Below are 21,717 nucleotides of genomic sequence, written 5' to 3' on the forward strand. Positions count from 1 at the left end.
CTATTGCCTATTTGCAAAGTATTTATACTAAAGTAATTCGTTCTGAGAAAGTATATTTTGTAATGTAATGTATAATGTAATTATAATGTAATTTAAAAAATAAAATATCTAAAAATAAAGTTTAAAAAAATGTAGGACATCAGTATCAAAAAAATCAATATAACAATTAATATATTTAAAAATGGTCATTTACAAAACCACTGAAATTCCCTGAAAAAACCATAGGTTTCAGGCACGTTATAGTTAGGAATTAGCATTAAAAAAACCTTAGAAATTCACTTAAAAAACCATAGGTTTCAGATGTGTTATAGTAGGTTGGAAATTTCACTCGTACAAAACCATTGAAGTTCCCCCGTTTTAGTTAGTTCAGCTAACTATAACTCGCGCGCCCGCAATGCACTGCTGATGACGTCACATATTACATCACTCATGACATGGTCAGTGACATCACTGATGACATCTCAAATGACATCACTCATGACATCATCCTTGTGATAGAGTGGCAGACCTCCTCTCACCATAATAGAACCTTTGATACACACACTCAAAAATAGAAACTTACATTTTCAAATGAATGGACATAGCAATACCACTTACAACACACCAATTCAGTAATTCCAAGATCTACACACATATCCACTCATTCACCAACAGTCCTATACAGTCACTCATACAAGGACTCCCTCATCATATGTACTTATACACCTATACATCCTGTTACACAGTGACACTCATCCATAGAGTTACTCAGACACATAGTCACACATGCAAACAAAGTATCAAACATCCATTAAATTGCATATATACAGTTATACACACACCACCACACTTACTGCTACAGAAACTTACACATACTTACCCGCTTAAGCAATCACTTATAGAAACACAGACTAATTTATACAGGAACTCTTCCAATCTCTCACTCTCACATAAACTCACTTATATACACCAATACTCACATAAAACATATGTAGTTACTCATAAAGACACCATTGAGACAGTCATTCACTCACTAACACACCCATACACACACTCATCCACCCATACAGTGCTGCACACATGCTGTCTTCAACACATACAAACAGTGAGTCACTCATTCATGCATCTATGCACTATGTAATACCCCCTCCGAACCATACAGACACTCAGACACTCATACTGATACTCAAAAAACCAACTAATAACCTAGATAAGACACTCATGTAGCTACTCACCAACCCATGCAGCCACTTATACACAAAGTGAGAGACTGATACAGATATTTACATATTTAAAGATTACTTACTAACCCATGTATTCACTAAGATACACTTAACCCCTTCTGTGCCCATGACGAGCTGGACTCATCATGGAGCACAGTCGCGCTGTAGGCATTCCCCGGGGAATCCCTCTGGTGCGGGCACCAGAGGGATTCCCTTTTAACCAAAATAGCCTCGGGAGCTGGGGAAGAGCTTTTAGGCATTGGCTCCTAATCTGCCCCTTCGGGGGGCAGAAAGCCCACTATACACCAGGGATTTCTTTTCATTTTTTTTAGGGTGGGGGAAATGGGCACGCCAATGTCCCCACCCACCCACCACCATTACAGCCTTTCTGCCCCCCAAGGGGGGCAGATGGGGCATTGGCCCCCAATCTGCCCCCCCCCGGGGGGGCAAAAAGACCACTAGACACCAGGGAATTGGAAAAAAAATAAAAATAGGGGTGGGGGCTGCCCAAAACGGACAGGCCCATGCCCCACCCCCCAATTATCACAGTCTTTCTGCCCCCCGGGGGGGCAGATGGGGCATTGGCCCCTAATCTGCCCCTTAGGGGGGGCAGAAAGCCCACTATACACCAGGGATTTGTTTTCAGTTTTTTTTTAGGGTGGTGGCTGCCCGAAACGGGCAAGCCAATGCCCCCACCCACCCGCCACCATTACAGCCTTTCTGCCCCCCCTGGGGGGCATATGGGGCATTGGCCCCCAATCTGCCCCCCCGGGGGCAAAAAGACCACTAGACACCAGGGAATTAAAAAAAAAAAAAATAGGGGTGGGGGCTGCCCAAAACGGGCAGGCCCATGCCCCCACCCCACCCCCCAATTATTACAGTTTTTCTGCCCCCCCGGAGGGCAGATGGGGCATTGACCCCTAATCTGCCCCTTGGGGGGGCAGAAAGCCCACTAAACACCAGGGATTTTTTTTGCGCAATTGTTTTTAGGGTGTGGGCTGCCCGAAACGAGCACGCCAATGCCCCCACCCTCCCCCCCGCAAAAATGACAGTCTTTCTGCCCCCCAGGAGGCAGATGGGAGCTGTAGCCCCCAATCTAGCCCCCCCTGGGGACGCAGAATGCCCACTAGAAACCATGGATTTTTTTGTTTTATTAGTGTAGGGGTAGGGGCTCCCCAAAATGGGCATGACAATACCCCACCCCACCCCCAGAGAAATTCCAGTCTTTCTGCCCCCCCCCCCCCAGGAGAGCAGATGGTGGCAGTGGCCCCTGATCTGCCCCCTGGGGGGGCAGAAAGCTCACTAGGCGCCAGCGAGTACGCAGGCTTTTTTAATGCGTGGGGGTGGGGGCTGCCCAAAATGGTCATACCAATGCCCCCATCCCCACAAAAAATAGCCACAGTCTTTCTGCCCCTTTAGGAGCATATCAGGATGAAACCCCCTTCCCCGATTCCCCCCCAGGGCGATACAAAGCCCACTGGGCTCCGAATTGTTTTTAGCAATGTGCATACCTGTGGATTTTGGGCCCTAGCGCAGTTGGCACATAGGCAAACCTAGCAAACCTGTACATTTTTTGAAACTGAACACCGAGGGGAATCCTGGATGGGGTGACTTCACTGGCTCTCACCAGGTTCTGTTACCCAGAATCCATTGCAAACCTAAAAATGTGTCCAAAATAACACATTTTCCTCACATTTCTGTGGTGGAAAGTTCTGGAATCTGCGTGGGTCCACAAAATTCCACCCACCCTGCGTTCCCCAAAGTCTTCAGAGAAAAATGGTACCTCACTTGCGTGGGTAGGCCTAGTGCCCGCATCAGGTAAGGGCCCAAAACCTATTGAGGAGACATCAAAATTACCTATCACAAAACAACCTGGTTTTGCAAAGGGGGTCCCATGTGTTTTTGGCCCCGGGCTTGGCGGCCACCTAGGGAAACCTACCAAACCCACACATTTCTGAAAACTAGACACCCGGGGGATTCCAGGGAGGTATGGCTTGCATGGATCCCCCAACGTTTCCTTACCCAGAATGCCCTGCAAACCTCAAATTTAGCTGAAAAAATCCCCGTTTTCACACATTTTTGTGTGGGAAAGTTGTGGCATCACCGGGCTGACACAAATTTCCTACCACCCAGCGTTCCCCCAGGTCTCCCGATAAAAACGGTGCCTCACTCGTGTGGGAGGCCCAAGTACCCGCGACAGGCAAGGGCCCAAAACGTATTGAGGCGGCATGAAAATTGCCTACCTCAAAACGACCTGGTTTTGCAAGGGGGGTCACCTGGGTTTTTGGCCCGGTGCTCGGCGGCCACCTAAGGGAACCTACCAAACCCTCACATTTCTGAAAACTAGACACCCGGGGGATTCCAGGGAGGTGTGGCTTGCGTGAATCCCCCAATGTTTCCTTACCCAGAATGCCCTGCAAACCTCAAATTTAGCTGAAAAAATCCCCGTTTTCACACATTTTTGTGAGGGAAAGTTGTGGCATCACCGGGCTGACACAAATTTCCTACCACGCAGCATTCCCCCGGGTCTCCTGATAAAAACGGTGACTCACTCGTGTGGGAGGCCCAAGTACCCGCGACAACGCAAGGGTCCAAAACATAGTGCGCGTCAACAGGCAAGGGTCCTAAACGTAGTGCGCCTCACTACGTTTTGGGCCCTTGCCCGTGGCGGCTCCTTAGGCCTCCCACACGAGTGAGGCACCGTTTTCATCAGGAGACCCGGGGGAACGCTGGGTGGTAGGAAATTTGTGTCAGCCCAGTGATGCCACAACTTTCCAACACAAAAATGTGTGAAAAAGGTGAATTTTTCAGCTAAATTTGAGGTTTGCAGGGCATTCTGGGTAAGGAAACGTTGGGGGATCCATGCAAGCCATACCTCCCTGCAATCCCCCGGGTGTCTAGTTTTCAGAAATGTGTGGCTTTGGTAGGTTCCCTTAGGTGGCCACCGAGCACCGGGCCAAAAACCCAGGTGACCCCCTTGCAAAACCAGGTCGTTTTGAGGTAGGCAATTTTCATGTCGCCTCACTACGTTGTGGGCCCTTGCCTGTCTCGGGTACTTGGGCCTCCCACACGAGTGAGGCACCGTTTTTATCGGGAGACCTGGGGGAACGCTGGGTGGTAGGAAATTTGTGTCAGCCCGGTGATGCCACAACTTTCCCACACAAAAATGTGTGAAAAATGTGTTTTTTTCAGCTAAATTTGAGGTTTGCAGGGCATTCTGAGTAAGGAAACGTTGGGGGATCCATACAAGCCATACCTCCCTGGAATCCCCCGGGTGTCTAGTTTTCAGAAATGTGTGGGTTTGGTAGGTTTCCCTAGGTGCCGGCAGAGCTAGGGTACAAAAACTACAGCAAGGCACTTTGTCAAAAAAGGTTTATTTTTCATTGCGAAATTGAGGTGTGTCCACGATGCGTTTTGCTCCGTTTCCTGTCGTGGGCACTAGGCCGACCCACACAAGTGAGGTACCATTTTTATCGGAAGACTTTGGGGAACACGGGTGGGTGGAAATTTGTGGATCTACGCAGATTCTAGAACTTTCCACCAGAGAAATGGGGAGAAAATGTGTTTTTTTGGCAATTTATTAGGTTTACAAGGGATTGGGATTCTGGGTAACAGAACCTGGTGGGAGGCAGTCAAGTCACCCCATCCTGGATTCCCCTGGGTGTCTAGTTTTCAAAAATGTATGGGTTTGCTAGGTTTCCCTAGGTGACGGTAGAGCTATGGTTCAAAAACTACAGCTAGACACTTTGCCAAAAAAGGGTCATTTTTCGCTGTGTAATTGAGGTGTGTCCACGTTACGTTTTGCGCCGTATCCTGTCGCGGGCACTAGGCTGACCCACACAAGTGAGGTACCATTTTTCTCGGAAGACTTTGGGGAATGCGGGGTGGGTGGAAATATGTGGATCCACGCAGATTCCAGAACTTTCCACCAGAGAAATGTGGGGAAAATGCGTTTTTTTGGCAATGTTTTAGGTTTGCAAGGGATTCTGGGTTACAGAACCTAGTGGGAGGCAGTCAAGTCACCCCATCCTGGATTCCCCTGGGTGTCTAGTTTTCACAAATGTATAGGTTTGCTAGGTTTCCCTAGGTGCCGGCAGAGCTATGGTTCAAAAACTACAGCTAGGCACTGTGCCAAAAAAGGGTCATTTTTCGCTACGAAATAGGTGTGTGTCCACCTTACGTTTTGCACCGTTTTCTGTCGCGGGCACTAGGCTGACCCACACAAGTGAGGTACCATTTTTCTCGGAAGACTTTGGGGAACGCAGGGTGGGTGGAAATTTGTGGATCCACGCAGATTCCAGAACTTTCCACCAGAGAAATGTGGGGAAAAGGTGTTTTTTTTGGCAATTTTTTAGGTTTGCAAGGGATTCTGGGTAACAGAACCTGGTGGGAGGCAGTCAAGTCACCCCATCCTGGATTCCCCTGGGTGTCTAGTTTTCAAAAATTTATAGGTTTGCTAGGTTTCCCTAGGTGCCGGCAGAGCTAGGGTTACAAAACTACAGCTAGGCACTTTGCTAAAAAAGGGTAATTTTGCATTGTGAAAATGTGGTGTATTCACGTTGGGTTTTGAGCCATTTCCTGTCGTGGGCACTATGCCTACCCCTACAAGTGAGGTACCATTTTTATCGGGAGACTTAGGGTAATTCAGATTTGTAAAGGAACTGTTATTACCTATTGACTTTCGATGCATTTCTGCCTTCCAAATGAAAGACATTGTGTAAAAAAGAAGTCATTCTAAAAAATGACTGATAATTCTCATGCTAGTATGAGTATCCCAATTTCGGAAATGTGCAAATATCTACTGTTTCTAAACTCTATATTTTGTTCCCATTTCAGAAATACATAGGTGTCTTTCATACCGATTTTTCCATGTACACATTTTTACAGAATAATTACTATATACCCGGTCCATAATAAAAAACAATTGCAAGTTGCTGCTCAGTTTTTGGCTCTGGGTTCGTCGGGTTCTTGGTGAACCTACAAGTCCTATATATCCCCACAAACAGTAATGTCCAGCGGATGTAACGGTATATTGCTTTCAAAGAGCTGTCAAAATTAGAAGAAGTTACAGGTGAAAATTGTGACACAAAAGGCGCTTTTTTTCAACAAATTTTCAATTTATCCTATATTTAACTGTTAGTTTCTATAAAGAAACCTTGATGGATCTACACAAATGACCCCTTGCTGAATTCAGAATTTTGTCTACTTCTCTAAAATGTATAGCTTTTCAGGATCCATTATTGCTTTTGTACCCATTTCTACCATTAACTGGAAGGAGGTTGAAAGCACAAAAAATAGCAGAAAAAGGCTATGTCCCAGAAAAATGCCAAAACTGTGTAAAAAATGTTGGGTTTCTGACAAAAGTCTGGTATCCCTAAATGCTGGGAAAATGGTGATTTCAGCCCCACAAACCCTTTTTTGATAACATTTGCAGGGAAAAACCCAGATGCTTTCATTTGCAGCCCGTTTTTCCCATTTTCCCCCCAAAAAACTACATTTTGCTGTATTTTGGCTCATTTCTGTGACCCCTCCAGGGGAATCCACAAACCCTGAGTACCTTCAGAATCCCCATGATGTTGGAAGAAAAGGACGCAAATTTGGCGTGGATACCTTATGTGGTCAAAAAGTTACAGGGGCCTCAGCGCGCACTACCCCAAATAGCCAAAAAAGGGCGTGGCACAGGAGGGGCAAAGGCCTGGCAGCGAAGGGGTTAATCAGTCAGTTATAGAATCAATTTTCCCCAAAAAAATTCATCCATTTAGACACTTATATACCCATTTATTCTTCCATCGACCTTGAGATATACATATATAAAACATATTTGATTTTCAGAAAAACACACATTCACTGGATGATGTCATCAGTGATGTCATTTGAGATGTCATCAGTGATGTCATGAGTGATGTCACTGACCATGTCATGAGTGATGTAATATGTGATGTCATCAGCAGTGCATTGCGGGCGCACGAGTTATAGTTAGCTGAACTAACTATAATGGGGAAATTTCAATGGTTTTGTACTCGACTTTATGAAATGTTGATCTGTGTAGATGAATGGGTGTTGTTTTTAGAAGTTTTGCATGTGTAATTAACATTCACAGGATAGTCAGTAATTATGGAATTATTTCAATTATCTTTTACAGATCCTTTGCCAGAAAAAACATAATGTAGATGCATCCACAGAGTCACCTGAACGAATTTTTTGCGCATTACTGAGACACTATATAGATAACTGGCTATAAACTAAGAAAATGCACAGCAACGATACTAAAGCAAAAGAATGAAAGGCAGTGGTGTATAGTTCTTATGAATCATATTGTGTTATGGGTACTAGAGCGGCATGCTGGCATTCCCATATTGAAGGCATACTGCGCAATACATGAAAGGAGCATTACGATAGTACAAAGTGAATGGCCTATATGAGCCAAGGAAAGGCAATCTAGGTCTCATGAATTTGAAATAATGAAGCAGTTTGGTCTAATGAACAACTACTTAAGCTTCCAAACGCAGAGAGGTTTCACGTTAAAATGATGTATTACCAATATATTATGTATGAACAGCTTGATTGCTATTTCGATTACTATAATTCCTAGTAAGAAAGTTAATCAATAAGAGAACATGTGGAATAATGTGTAATTAATTATTTAGCTTTTGCTTTATTGAATTAACCTATTGTGAGAATAAGCCGTTAATGCAATAGCAGTCATGATAAACACATTGCAACAAGTCCGATCTCACTGTTTAGCGACGTGAGGACGTTTTTAGCACAAGGCGCAGAATCACAGATCACGTAATCAAGACCCTTAGGTGGTTGAAACGCGTTATGTGCATATTGATTACCTGCTCAAATAAACTTTCTTTTGATGCATGAAAAAAGTGTGCATATTGATTCTCCGAGACGATGACAATTGTTAAGAAGCAGAAGGTTTTCGAGTGAGGAAGTCTTAAATAATATAGACTGGTGTCAACGCCTTGGATTTCACAGAGGACATTTCACCGCTCTGCCCTATATATATGGAATTGACTCCTGGAGGCTAATAGAGGGTGTGATCCAGCGAGAAATTATCAGGGTATGGTCTGAAAAACCTAAAAAGAGAAGGACCAAAATGATACTTACTTTACTGTTGCAGTGTATTATGGATATGGCAGTCCAGAGAATATGTGGGAACGCAATCAGTGAGAGGAACTCGCCAAATTTAACAAGTAAAGACACTGGTGATATATTGTAGCAGAGTACCCAAGTTGAAGGAGCTCACTGTATCCCGTTATTTAATAATGCCAGTTATTGAAAGCAAACACATTGCATAACTAATTGAGAACTTTTTGGTCCTTCTTGTGTGTTTTAGACCATTGTATACTTAAACCATGTGCAACTGACTACCTACCACGTTTCATGTGATTAAGATCCGTTAGGATCGAAACGTGTAATGCTGGAATGTTTACCAACTACGAATTAAATGTTTATTATCTGTACTCGGCTGGAATGGCTTGTTTACACACTCTTGAATGAGTGTGCGAAGTTTCATTTGGAATAGATAGATAGATAGATAGATAGATAGATAGATAGATAGATAGATAGATAGATAGATAGATAGATAGATAGATAGATAGATAGATAGATAGATAGATAGATAGATAGATAGATAGATAGATAGATAGATAGATAGATACCCTGATCCAGAAATGTTGGAGGAATGGTCCAACAACTCAAATGCCTGCTCATTAACTATGCTGAGAATCTTGGTTAAATATGCGCTAAGGGATCGCAGTAAGTTGCTGGCAGAGATTGATTCAGTACTTGTAACATTGGCCACATTGACAACTCAAGTGGCGATTGATGCATTTATGAAAAACTTGGCTACCAAAATGGAGAAATTAGAAGAGGACATTACAGCTAAAAAACAACGAAAATTCCTCAGGGATTATAAAGATAATCAAGCAGGTCGCACTTTAACTTTTCATAGAAAATATGATCATCTGTTTGACAAAGGAGGCAATACACCAGCCATTCCCATTGTGGTACCAAGGAGTACCGAAGTATCAGAAAGTGACATTTCTGATGGCAGTCTCTCGGATGCACCTGTTGCGGCTTTGAATCAAATCCAGCATAAGAAGCCGAATTTTTTATTACAATTCCAAATGATGAATCAGGGAAGGACAGAACAGAATTACTAACAAAGTGTACCGAGAGGGAGAGGGCGAGGAGGCAGAGGAAGAACCAGAGGAACAAGAAAGCTAAACAACAGAGGAAGACAAGATACAACAACCCCAGTGGGAATGATGACAAGGGGGCAGCAGGCACTGAAATGACTGTAGTCAACTTCTCATCACGGACACTGACGGTGGAAGAAACTCGACTTCTGGGACTAGGTTTGTCTTTTTGCCCTACTATGAATTTAAATTATGCCCAAAGTAGAATTGATTTGTTCTCTTTCTCACGTAAGCTAAAATTGAAGAAATGGTTTGATACCAAATGTATGTCGATGGATTCTGAAACTGATACAGTTGCTCTGAGTAACCTTATTGTTGATGATGATGAAATTTTAAATATCTTGGCTTCTCAGCATGAGCAAACTGCAAATGACGATATATTGAACTTTGCACAATAATTTGAGATGGACATAAATAGAAATCCAGGTAGTGGATTTAAACCCAAGTCGGTATTTTTGCCACAAATAGAATGTGATGCCATTGATGTATTTGAAAGAGGGGTGTTAGCTGATCTTAAAAAGATACGATACAAAAGAATTCCATTTTGTCAAAAGAACTTAAGCCAAGAACAGATCAGGGCACTAGATGACTTAAAACAAGACAAGAACATAGTAATACGCCAGTCCAATAAAGGAGGCAATGTTGTGCTACAAAATAAACAAGCTTATTTGATGGAAGGGTATAGACAACTTACCAATAAAGTTTGTTACAGTATCTCAGACAGGAAAACTATAGCTAAATCAAATATGGAATATGGCGAATTGCTTGTGGATTGGAGAGAACGAGGACTATTGGAATGGGAAGTGTATAACAATCTCAGATGCCCATATCCCCGCATTCCCATATTTTATTTGTTGCCAAAACTAAATAAGGATCCTATGAATCCTCCGGGGAGACCAATTGTCTCTTCAATTGGATCCTTATTAGAGAATACTTCCTGTTTTATTGACCACTATTTGAGACCATTTGTGGTTAGTTTGCCAACTTACTTGAGGGATACAACCCATTTTTTCACAATCATTGATGACATCCATTGGGAACCTAATTACATTCTGGTTACCCTTGATGTATGCAATTTATGCTTGCATTCATCATGAGTTTGGCTTACAAGCAGTTAGACACTACTTGAAAACTCGTTCAATTTCACTATGGTCACATTCTGAGATGATTCTGGCTATGATTCAATTTTGCTTAACGAATAATTTTTTCATGTTTGACGATGTCATTTATCGGCAGTCGCAAGGCACAGCGATGGGAACCTACTTCGCCCCCAGCTATGCCAATTTGGTGATGGGCTGGTGGGAGGAGCAGGTAGTATCATCAATCCCAGGTTTTGATCGCTGTGCCTTGTGGCTCCGGTTTATTGATGATATTTTCATTATATGGAATGGTGATATTGAGTCGGTCAAGAGGTTTATTTGTAGGCTGAATGACAATCAGTTTAACATTGCTCTAACTGAAAATATAAGTAAAACAGAAATTGAATTTCTAGATGTGAAAGTTCAGATTGTGGACAATTCCATTGAGACATGACTTTTTCGCAAGGCTACTGCAGGGAACAGTATTCTAAATGCTGCAAGTGCTCATGCTCGAAAACGTATTTACAGCATCCCGTACGGGGAACTGCTACGTGCTAAACGTAATTGTAGCTCAGAGAGCTTTTACAAAGAGGAAAAGGCTATTATGATCCATCGTTTCAAAGAAAGAGGATATAATAACAAAACTATCTCAGAGGCATGTGATCGAGTGGAATTGGCAACGCGTACTGAACTATTGCATCCAAAATATCGTCAAACTGATGTTGAAACATTGAGGTTCATTACTACGTATTCAGGGCAAGCACAAGACATTCGCCAAATATTAAAAAAGAACTGGCATATCTTGTTAACTGATACTAATCTTCAAAAATACCTGAGTAGCTGTCCGCAAATTACATTTCAGAAAAGCAAATCACTACGAGACGAAATGTGCCCTAACTATGTGACTAGTAAGGATGATAAGATCTGCACTAACCGTCCAGGCTTTTGGTGTTGTAAAAAATGTAAGGCATGTAGCAATAGCTCTGATTGCATTACACTTAGCATGGCAGGTAGTGGGAGGGAATTCAAAATCAAGAAGGCCCTAACATGTAACACTACATATTGCATTTATGCACTGATCTGTCCGTGTAATAAGATCTATATCGGCAGTACAATTCATTGTGCTAAGAAACGAGTGTTGGAACATGTCAGAGCAATAAGACACAATAATAGGCAATATCCAGTTGCTAGACACTTTTTTGAACATCATTTTCAAAATGAGAAACTGTTGAGAATGGCTGTCATTGATGCAGTCCCAATTGGTGTAAGGGGTGGCAATAGACAATTGACACTACGACAACTAGAATCTAGATATATTATTGATCTGGAGACTATGTCCCCTTTGGGATTGAATTCGAGTGAAGAGTTAGCGGTACACTTACGATATTAAAATCAAAATTGTAAGCTGTAAGGAGGTTATCTCGAATTTAGAGTGAAATGCCAATGAAATGTAAAATGAATATTCTTCAAGTCATATTTCTTGAGTTATTGTAATTAGTGTTGAAATTGTCTGCTTTTTAACAGTTTTTATTTTCACTAAAATGTTCTTTTGTATATTTTCAGGTGAAGTGTATTATTTTCAAAATTCAGGCCAGTCATTTGACAGAGTACTATGGAATTCAACGCCCATTTGGGCAGAATTGTTTGTTGATCAAGCATAAGAAAAAATGTCAAAATACTTTAGCCCACTAGGGCGTAATTTTGGTTTTTGTTTATGTTGCTCTGCCTTGCTTAGAATGTATATGTATAGGCATTTGAGAAGCAGCATTGGAGAACGATTGACAGCACTAAGATGGCCGCTACATTTTTGGAATGAACAGTATTGTTTAATGCACTGGTCCTTTCACTATATTTATTGCACTTAAGAAATAAAAAAGATACTGTTCCTGCGTGATCCTCAGCGTGACCAAGGCGAAAGCTGAAACGCGTTGCTGGTGCAGTCAGTATTATTACACTGCATTTCCAAGGTGTCCTGGCTTTTTTTCAAATATTGAAAATTGTGTTTTGCATATATATATATATATATATATATATATATATATATATATATATATATATATATATATATATATATATATATCCGAAGCACTTTCCCGACTCTTCCCACTTCCCATCCGGCAAAGAGAGAAGAGAGAGTCACGGACACCAATTTCCTTCGTGGCAAAATCAGGTCTTTATTTCAAAATTGCAGCTCTTCTGACGCGTTTCGGATAACACAGTATCCTTGTTCACATACGGAAGTGCAGTCCGCCAACAGTTTTTATACCTGTGTAACTAACTTTTTTTTGTGTGTTTTTTTCTTTTGTGTCATGTGATACTAAACATAGAAAACATCCTTATTTCGCGCTAGTCTGCTTTCTTTGGTCTACAAAAATTGCGTATTTGACACAGAATAACCACCCATAAATTGGTGGCTTTGTAGTTGTTGATATTGACATGACAACTAACAATTATTATTGTCCACAAACTTTTTTTGCACATGTATAAATATCTGCATCAATGCCTGATATGCTGAACATTATTCTATAGATGGTCTCAGTTGTTGGTGCTCTATTGCGTTATACAACCTAGATAGGATAAATCCTATGCCACCTGAAAAATATATTTCTATTTGATCCATTTTGACAAAGAATATAATTACTATAAGAGCATAAATGCTATTTCCAGACAAAATCATCTACGAATAAAATTCATTAATATTAGTGCAAAAAAAAAGAGAGATTGGTAAAAACACATATTATTACCCGCCAAAGTTCTTGTGCAAAACTATGCATTTATGTAAACCATTAGAAGCTCCCATATCATGTATGTTGTGCTTAAAAGTGCAAAGCACTAAGTTTATAAGGTGCTGAATTTTTGTGCAAATAGTGCAATTGATTTATCAGATTCCAAAGTTTATGAATAAAAAGATTTAAGATTAAAAAAAAAAAGAGAGAAAGAGGGGGGGAGGTTTGTGTTAGCAGCTGAGGATGAGTTTCTGTTGTATTTACTGCTATCTGAAGGGTAACCTGAGGGGATACATTATAAACATTATAAACAATTATGGAGATCTTCAGTGTTGTTTAGCCCATTGGGATGCTTGGTGTCAAGTTCAACAATCATTCTTGACTCTAGTTGCTGTAAGGATCTTTCCCGATTGCCCCCTCTTGGGGGATTTGGGACGGCTGCGATTACAAAATATTTCAGGCATTTAAGATCATTTCCATGGACTGCTTTAAAATGTCGTGCAACCGGGTACGCCGTGTCATTGTTAACAATTGCACGCAGGTGTTGCAAGATTCTGACATGCACCTGCAGTTTTGTACTGCCTACATACTTGAGGCCGCAGGTGCATGTCAAAACGTACACTGCGTATTCGGTTTTGCAGTTATGGCTGCCCTTAATCTTGCATTCAATGGGGCTAAAGGGAGTCATGTATTTGGTAGTTGTTTCTCCAAATCTACACGCCCGGCATGAAGCACACTTATAAAACCCCTGTCTAGGTTGCAGCCAAGTGGATTTCTTCGCTACATTCTCAGGGCTCTTTTTGACTATTTGAGATCTCATAGACAAGCCTCTTCTGAATGTAATGGTGGGATTGTTGGGGAGGTCAGGAGCTAGAACTGCGTCTGTCAAGACGATCGGCCAATTACGTTTGATTATAGATCTGATTTGGCGTTCCTGCTGGTTAAAGGTAAGGATCAGTCTAGGCGTATTGGTTTCTAGTGTTTGCTCGGAGATGCTGTTGTTGCTTTCTAGTAGGGAATCTCTGGACCTTGCGGCTACCTTAATGACTGCCTGCTTTAGAGTGTGTACGCTGTATCCTCTTTGCTTAAATCTTATGAGTGCCTCATTGGTGCATTTCTCCTGTTGCTCACTGGTGCTACAGATTCTTTTTAACCTGAGGAGTTCACCATAGGGAATGCTTTGCACAAGGTGTCGTGGATGGGCACTTGACGCATGTAGCGTCGAGTTTCCTGCTGTCTCCTTTCTATGTAGGGTGGTGTTGATCTTGCCCTCATGGATATACACTTTTACATCAAGAAAGTCAACCTCTTTTTCGCTTATGTGTGAGGTGAATTTAAGGTTAACTGCATTATTGTTGATGTTATTAACAAATGAGATGGCATTTTCTTCATCACCCCGCCAAATGACAAACACGTCGTCAATATATCTGAACCAGTGTTTGACATGTCCAGTATATTGTTCACACCAGGTTTTTTTGAGGGTCTGCTCCTCCCACCAGCCTACCATCAAACAGGCATAGCTGGGGGAGAAGCAGGATCCCATCGCTACGCCTCTGGTTTGTTTGTACATTTGTGACCCAAACATGAAATAATTATTGTTCAGACACCAATGAATACATTTGATTATGATCTTGTTGTGTTCGTAATACTCTACAGGTCTTGAGTCCAAAAAATACTTGGTAGCTGCGAGCCCTATATCATGTTGAATGCACGTATAGAGGGACTCAATGTCCAGAGTGATGAATCTCATATTTGTTTCCCATTGTATGTCTTTGATCTTATTAAGAAAGTCGCCTGTATCCTTCACGTAAGTTGGCAGTTGTTTTACTAGATCCTTCAAAAAGTAGTCCACATATTGTGATATGTGTTCACCCATGCTGTTGATGGCGGAGATGATTGGTCGTCCAGGTATTGGGTTCACATTTTTATGTGTTTTATGTATGAAATAAATAGATGGGATAACTGGATATTCTATCCATAAGAATTTGAATTCTTCTGTTGAGATCATACCGTCACGTTTAAATTGATGAAGCTGTTTGGTTAGTGACTCTTTGGCTTTGTTGTATTCTTTCATGCTGGTTTGTTGGTAGCACAGCAGATCAGATAGTTGACGTTGTGCCTCCTTTAGGTAGTCACTTTGGGGCCACAGTACGATGTTTCCTCCCTTGTCGGATTGTTTTATTATCACCTCATGATTTTTGCTCAATTTATTGATTAGCTTAATATATTCAATTTCCTTGTTCTGTTTCTTTCGTTGTTGATGTTTGACCCTGTGATATAGATGTTTGATATCTTCAGTCACCCTTTCATGAAATATATCAATTGCATCTTTCGGCATTTGGGGAATGAACGTAGATTTCTGTTTGTAGGGGCTACTTCCTGCCCCCCTTTGGCCAATGTCTGCTTGTGCTAACAGTTCTTGCGTTGATGTGGTTATATATATATATATATATATTACCTACTGGCGGTCGCCAGTAGGTAGTTATAGTTAGGACCACGTTTCCATAGGAAATCCGCAACATTCTATTTTGAATAACTTTGGCGCCGGTCGACGAATCCTCGCGAATTTTTCAAAATAGGTGGGGCGCTACGCTCCGCTCCTACCCTGAAAGTCTCGGGGGGATTCGTCAAGCGGGGGCTGAGATAAAAGGGGGGTCCCAAAACGCGTTTTTCCCATGCATTTTTCCATAGGACCTTTAGACACAGCTACAGCCCGAACGGCTGAACAGAATTACTTGAAATTTGGCAGAGAGGTAGCCATAAGGTCAAGGAAGTGCCTTTTGCAGGTCTGGTGTAAATCTGTTCAGTATTTCCGGAGAAAATAGCATTTAAAAGCATATATATATCTATATGCGCGCAGGGTGCGCGCACCGTGCGAGCACCCTAACGTGCGCGAGCGTAATTCTGATTGGTGGTTACATGTTAGTCAACGTTCGAATCGGTCGAAATCAGGAAGTGTCGGCCGCCATTTTGTTTGTTTTCAGTGCGAGAGTGAAAAAGGAAGGTGGCGAACGTGAAAAGGGGGCAGGGTAGAGAGTTCCTGACCCCCTAGACTTTGTCAGGGGGTCCCTGAAGGACCCCGAAGGCAAAACAAAAATTTTTTTTTTTTTTAAATCGCGGGGGTGCGCGCACAGTGCGCGCACCCTGAAAAACACACAAAAAAAAAAAATGTTTACAAAAAAAAAATAATAATTTGCAGGGTGAAAACCCAAAAAAAAAAAAATAATAATTTTTAATACGTAGTTTATTGTAAAATAAATATATAAAAAAAATACATAAATAAATTAGCATTTAAAAAACCGTACAAATTCACTGAAAAAACCATAGGTTTCACACACGTGATAGTTAGGAATTAGCATTTAAAAAACCTTGCAAATTCACTTAAAAAACCATAGGTTTCACACATGTTATAGTTAGCTGGACATTTCACTCATAAAAAACCAATGAAATTCCCCCGTTATAGTTACTGCAGGCAACTATAACTCACGCGACCGCAATCCTCTGCTGATGACGTCAGATATTACATCACTGATGACATATGTGTCTTTCTGAAAAATAAATATTTGTAATATATGTATAGCTAAAGATTAATGGAAGAAGACATGGGTAAATAAGTGTCTAAATACAGTATTAGCATCAGCAGAGGATTACGGTCGCGTGAGTTATAGTTGCCTGCAGTAACTATAACGGGGGAATTTCATTGGTTTTTTATGAGTGAAATGTCCAGCTAACTATAACATGTGTGAAACCTATGGTTTTTTAAGTGAATTATATATATATATATACACACTAATGTATTATTAGTCATTTAATGGTTGGAGCATACAGGCTGTGTTTTTTATGTGACCATGGAAGCTGGAGGCGCCCTAAAGAATACTACAACATGATGCAGTAACAGTATATGAAATGCTCCTAGAAACCAACTATGTCTTCAGTCACTCGTTGACTGTATTCTATGTTCCCATAAACCACCTACGTCTTCAATCACTCGTTGACTATATTCTAGGTTTGCACTGTACAAAAAATACATGAATACAAAAATACAAACATATCTGTTAATTTGTAAAGTATTCAACAGGTAATCTTATGATATGTCCAATATTGCCAATGAGGGGTTCTAGTGATATCATGAACAATCAGAATCCCCGAGAAGGCAATATAGGACCATATTGCACACGTTACAGGTCATGTTTTTTCGATATTACATGTTAATTTCGAAGTAGTTAGCAGGAAAAATATTTGTTCTCAAATAGGAAAATGTTTATTGAATATAGTAAATTAAATACTGGACTATTTCTTGTGGGTGTCCGCCCAAAAATAAGACAATTATACTTATTTATGTTGTTAAAAATATAGGCTTTTAGAAAAGTAATCCCCATTTACATTGCTTAAAAGTATGCATTACATATGTAGAAGTGAGAGACAGTTGAAGCTGTCCCAGAAGGCTGGTGCATGCACTGTTCTGTTCCAGTCTCAGAATTCTGGTATGCTTGGGATGAGATGTGGTTTAGAGTCAAACCTACAGCTTTTACACGTGACCAAAAACTGTGATTCTGGGAAAATTACTTTAACTGTTGGTGTCTCAAAGTTTACAATGATAATATGTAAACAAAAACTATACAGTGCCCTGTTCAAAAACATGTCCCATTCCTTCTCTGTCACTGTCGGTCAACATCTGACCTGAAATGAATCTCACGGACACACACCATACACTTTTATGTATGAGGTGTCCTGTTTAAAATAGCCCTGCTGCAATAAAAATGTTCTTTGCAAAGTGCTTTACTGCTCTTTAGAGCCATATCAGTGCTATCTCAAATATCTAAAGAAGTGTACATAAAATAAGAGTGCCAATGTCCTTATTTTAATACCCAAACGCTTTTCTGCGGAAAAGATCGTCCTGCAGCATCCTGCAGCGACCTTGTTCTGGTTGTGAAGCTCAACTCTTCTCTACCTGTCTGGGATTACAGGCAGGATTGATAATCCCCTTTCTAGTTAATCCTGTCCGTAGGTCAAGGTTTCAAATCCAAGCCGGTCCTTTCTAGAGATGTAAACACCCATCATCCATTCCCCCACCACCCCAGCAAGGTAGAAAGGCCAGCTAATAATAGCAATGGGATCTCTGATATTTAATTTTTGCACACCCTCAGAGGCAAATGTATTTAAAACTTGTGCAATGCAGCACAGCAACTAATGTTCTTGTGCTGCGTTGTGCCAGACAGAGAGAACAGCGCAGAGCCATATCAAATAAGACAGGCCACTGCAGCTCTCTTCCACAATGCTGGCGCACAAACAGGCTGCCTAAAGCCACACATACACACCTATGCACCACAGTAGGAAGGTCTGTGCGTGATGTCTAGCATAGGTTGTGTACTGGAAAGGTACCCTTGCAATATAAAACTCTGTGACTAGACAAACTTAACTTTTCACACATTGGATTTGTGCTGTATAGTACAGAACAGTGTGTGATGAAAATTGCATCACGCATGCAATGTGTTAAAAGTTAGGAGAAAGAAAACGATTTCTCCTATTTAGCACATGCCCCTAGGCGGTGTTGTGTTGTTGTTGCAGAGCCCTGTCTAACAATTTCAGTAGAAGCGACTTTGCTTTAAGAACCATGGGTGGTAGGGAAGGTATGCATGTGTAGCACCCATGAGATGCCCCTTGATGCAAAGTAGCGCAAAGCGGTGCAAATCACTATTTCATAACGTCATTGAGTGCTCCTCTGCTCCATTTCTCTTTGCGAGGGGGCGAGACGTGCATTTCGAATTTTACTTCCGTTAAACAGCACTGGTTGCCGCAAAATTAAATGGAGTAAAATAGACACCGGCATAAAGGATAATAGCACATCCGTACAATATCTAGATTGGTTCTAAATAGCAACTCGGTTTAAATTAGCACCAGCGAGGCAGCGAGGGCAAACCACAGAAATTAGGATGCAGGGGAGCAGCAACTTGCAGACAGTTGGGCCACACTACAGCGGGGTTACTTTGGCACATATTCGGGGCACAAGGCGACACAAATTGGCAACACACTCAAGCATACGGTGTCGATTTTCTCACGTGCTGCGCGGCAGGTGAGGTGTTTTTGAGAAGTGAATAGCGCGGGCGCGCGGCCGTACCTCATTCAACTGGTTGTCACCACTGGCTATGTTCATGGAGTCGAAGGAGCGACCCCTCCGAGGGCCGCCGACTCTGCAGGAGTGCATGATGGATTCCGGTTCTGGGGCTGGGAGGTGTGGTCGAGTTCTGCACGCACCGGTTCTTCACAACCTCTGGAGCGTGTCAGGGTCCGGGGGCTGTGGCTGGTAGAGTACAGCAAGCACTGCAGGGACGGGCCCCTTGTACCTCTCTGGAGTCTGCCTGGGTGCGGAGGCTGTGGCTGGCTTAGCTCCGGCGGCACTGCAGGCGCTCGGCTCGTGGCACCTCTGAGTGTCAGTCAGCAGGTGAGGCTCGGCGATGGCTGCAGAGTTCGGCTTACCCCGTCAGCACGAGCTTCTTTCGTGCTCTCGCGCCTGCACGGGGGTATCTGCTCTGGGGTATCTGCTACTCTTTGAAGTGTGTCGCTGCTCTGCTGCTTGAGGCGTGAGGCAGGTCCAGCCTCCCCTTGGTGCCTGGTCCTTTCCTTCTCGCTCTCTGAAGTGTGCCAGGCAGGAAGACTGCAGGGTGGCAGCGGTCGCGTCTCTCTGCCCCGCTGGAGAGTCAGGACACGCTAGTCAGGGATACCAGAGAGCAGTCCGAAGCCCAGGGCGCCAGTACCCCTCAGCACCCGGCTCCTTCTCTCAGACACCTTTGGAGAGAGTCAGGGCGGGGTCTGCAGCCCTCTTAGGTGTGCCCTTGTCGCCTCCGCAGTTTTCAGCCCTCTTGAGCGCGTCGTGGCTGCTTCTTAGTTTCCAGGCCTTTGCAGTGTGTCCCGAGTTTGTCTTCAGTCTCCAGGCCACTTGAGCGTGTCCTAGCGGGCTTACAGTGTACGTGGCCCCACAGCTCCGGCAAACTGCAGGGTACCAGCCCGCTTCTTGGTCACACCTCGGCTGTGTTTCAGGGATGGATCTTGAATGGCGGTCCTGTTCCTGTCTCTCGTCGCCCCTCTAGAGTGTCATGAACTGGGCCTCATCTGCCGTTTGGTCGCTGGGAGCGAGGTCTCACAGCCTTTTTATCTGCAGGTGTGTCTGCGAAGGGGAAGGGGGTGCTGTGGGCAACACGTCTTAATCTCGTCACAAAGCAAATGGAAACAAACATCACCCATCCCACGTCAAAGGGGAATTAACTCAGGTTCATTAAAATACGTACAATAATTTGAAAAAAACGGAGGACACTCATCCCGGATCAAACAGGACGATGACGTGCTTCATTCAACCCAAGACCATAGAGTGTAAGATGGCAAACGCTGCAAGGCCAGAACCTTCTATCATAAGAACCTCTGTGAATGCCCCTTCTTTTCCAATCCACTGCACGCTCCCCATTTTTCCGGCTATTTGTATTTTTAGAAACTGGTCGGTATAAATGAATCATTTTCACCAAAGCTATTTTCTGCTTAGATTTTACGAGCTTCCTTGCACTTCTACCACTGGAATCAAACTTTTAAAATGGACAGGGATTTAAAAAATATTTTACAGAGATATATTTATTGTATCCAAAATAGTAGAGCTCAAGCATTCTTCTGAAATTCAACTTTCCAAATTTATATAAGAAAACATTTTTGTAGAGGACATTTTTATCGCAAATGGCCCTATGGTGCTATCTGCAGCTGTGAATGTGTGGATAAAATACTTTAGGAGTAGTCAGTATACCAATAACAATGCTGATAACGTTTTTAGGTCGTGCCTATAAAGCATTAACTGCTTAGATGGCTCATATAATGGGAAGTAATCCAGATTTTAACGTTTGAGAACTGAAAATAAAAAATTGCATAATCTCGAGAAAAATATGTGTTGTATATTCTCGGCACTTCAGCACCTTAAAATATTGGTGAAAGTAATGAAGTGAGATAAAAGATTTACAATGTATATGCAAAAGGGTGAATGAATTTGCACATTTGGCATATTAGCACTATAGTATATCTTGAAATCATAGATTGAGCCGAAAAAGTTTATAATATTGGCAAATGATTAAATATTATTTGTAACTATTGGAGGAAAAGGATTACAAATTGCATTTATATCAGGGAAACGTATGCATAGAATCTTATATGATAAATTAGATGCATATATTTTACCAAATCAGCACATTAGCACTTTAACTTGGGAAAATAAAATAAACCGAAGTCAAGAATACAGTGGGAGACGGATAGACAATGTACAGAAACCGAGGTGTGAACTTACAGAATGTTTGTATTACGAAGTCTGAATTAACATTAACAGTAAGTTTTAATTATTGAAATTATTGACAATTCTGCTTTTAAAGGCTTTTATTTTTATTGTAATCAAATGATTAATACAATAAAGTATTTTACTACTACTACTACTTCAGGAGTAGTCGTTTATCAAGCTGATATCCGAGGTCAC

The 21,717-nt window shown here is 42.0% G+C and overlaps 1 protein-coding gene across 1 annotated transcript in view; it reads right to left on the reverse strand.

The window, feature by feature from the left end:
- TPH1 (tryptophan hydroxylase 1) overlaps window positions 1-20,342 on the reverse strand; it is a 213,789-nt gene extending 193,447 nt beyond the window's left edge. Inside the window, exon 1 of the mRNA XM_085648051.1 lies at window positions 19,336-20,342. Within this exon, the coding sequence (XP_085504177.1) occupies window positions 19,336-19,422 (87 nt within the window). The 5' untranslated portion in view covers window positions 19,423-20,342. The remainder of the gene's footprint in view (window positions 1-19,335) is intronic.
- Window positions 20,343-21,717: the final 1,375 nt, after the last annotated feature.

This window comes from Triturus cristatus, chromosome 3_2, assembly GCF_964204655.1.
Source record: "Triturus cristatus chromosome 3_2, aTriCri1.1, whole genome shotgun sequence".
NCBI classification, from domain to species: domain Eukaryota; kingdom Metazoa; phylum Chordata; class Amphibia; order Caudata; family Salamandridae; genus Triturus; species Triturus cristatus.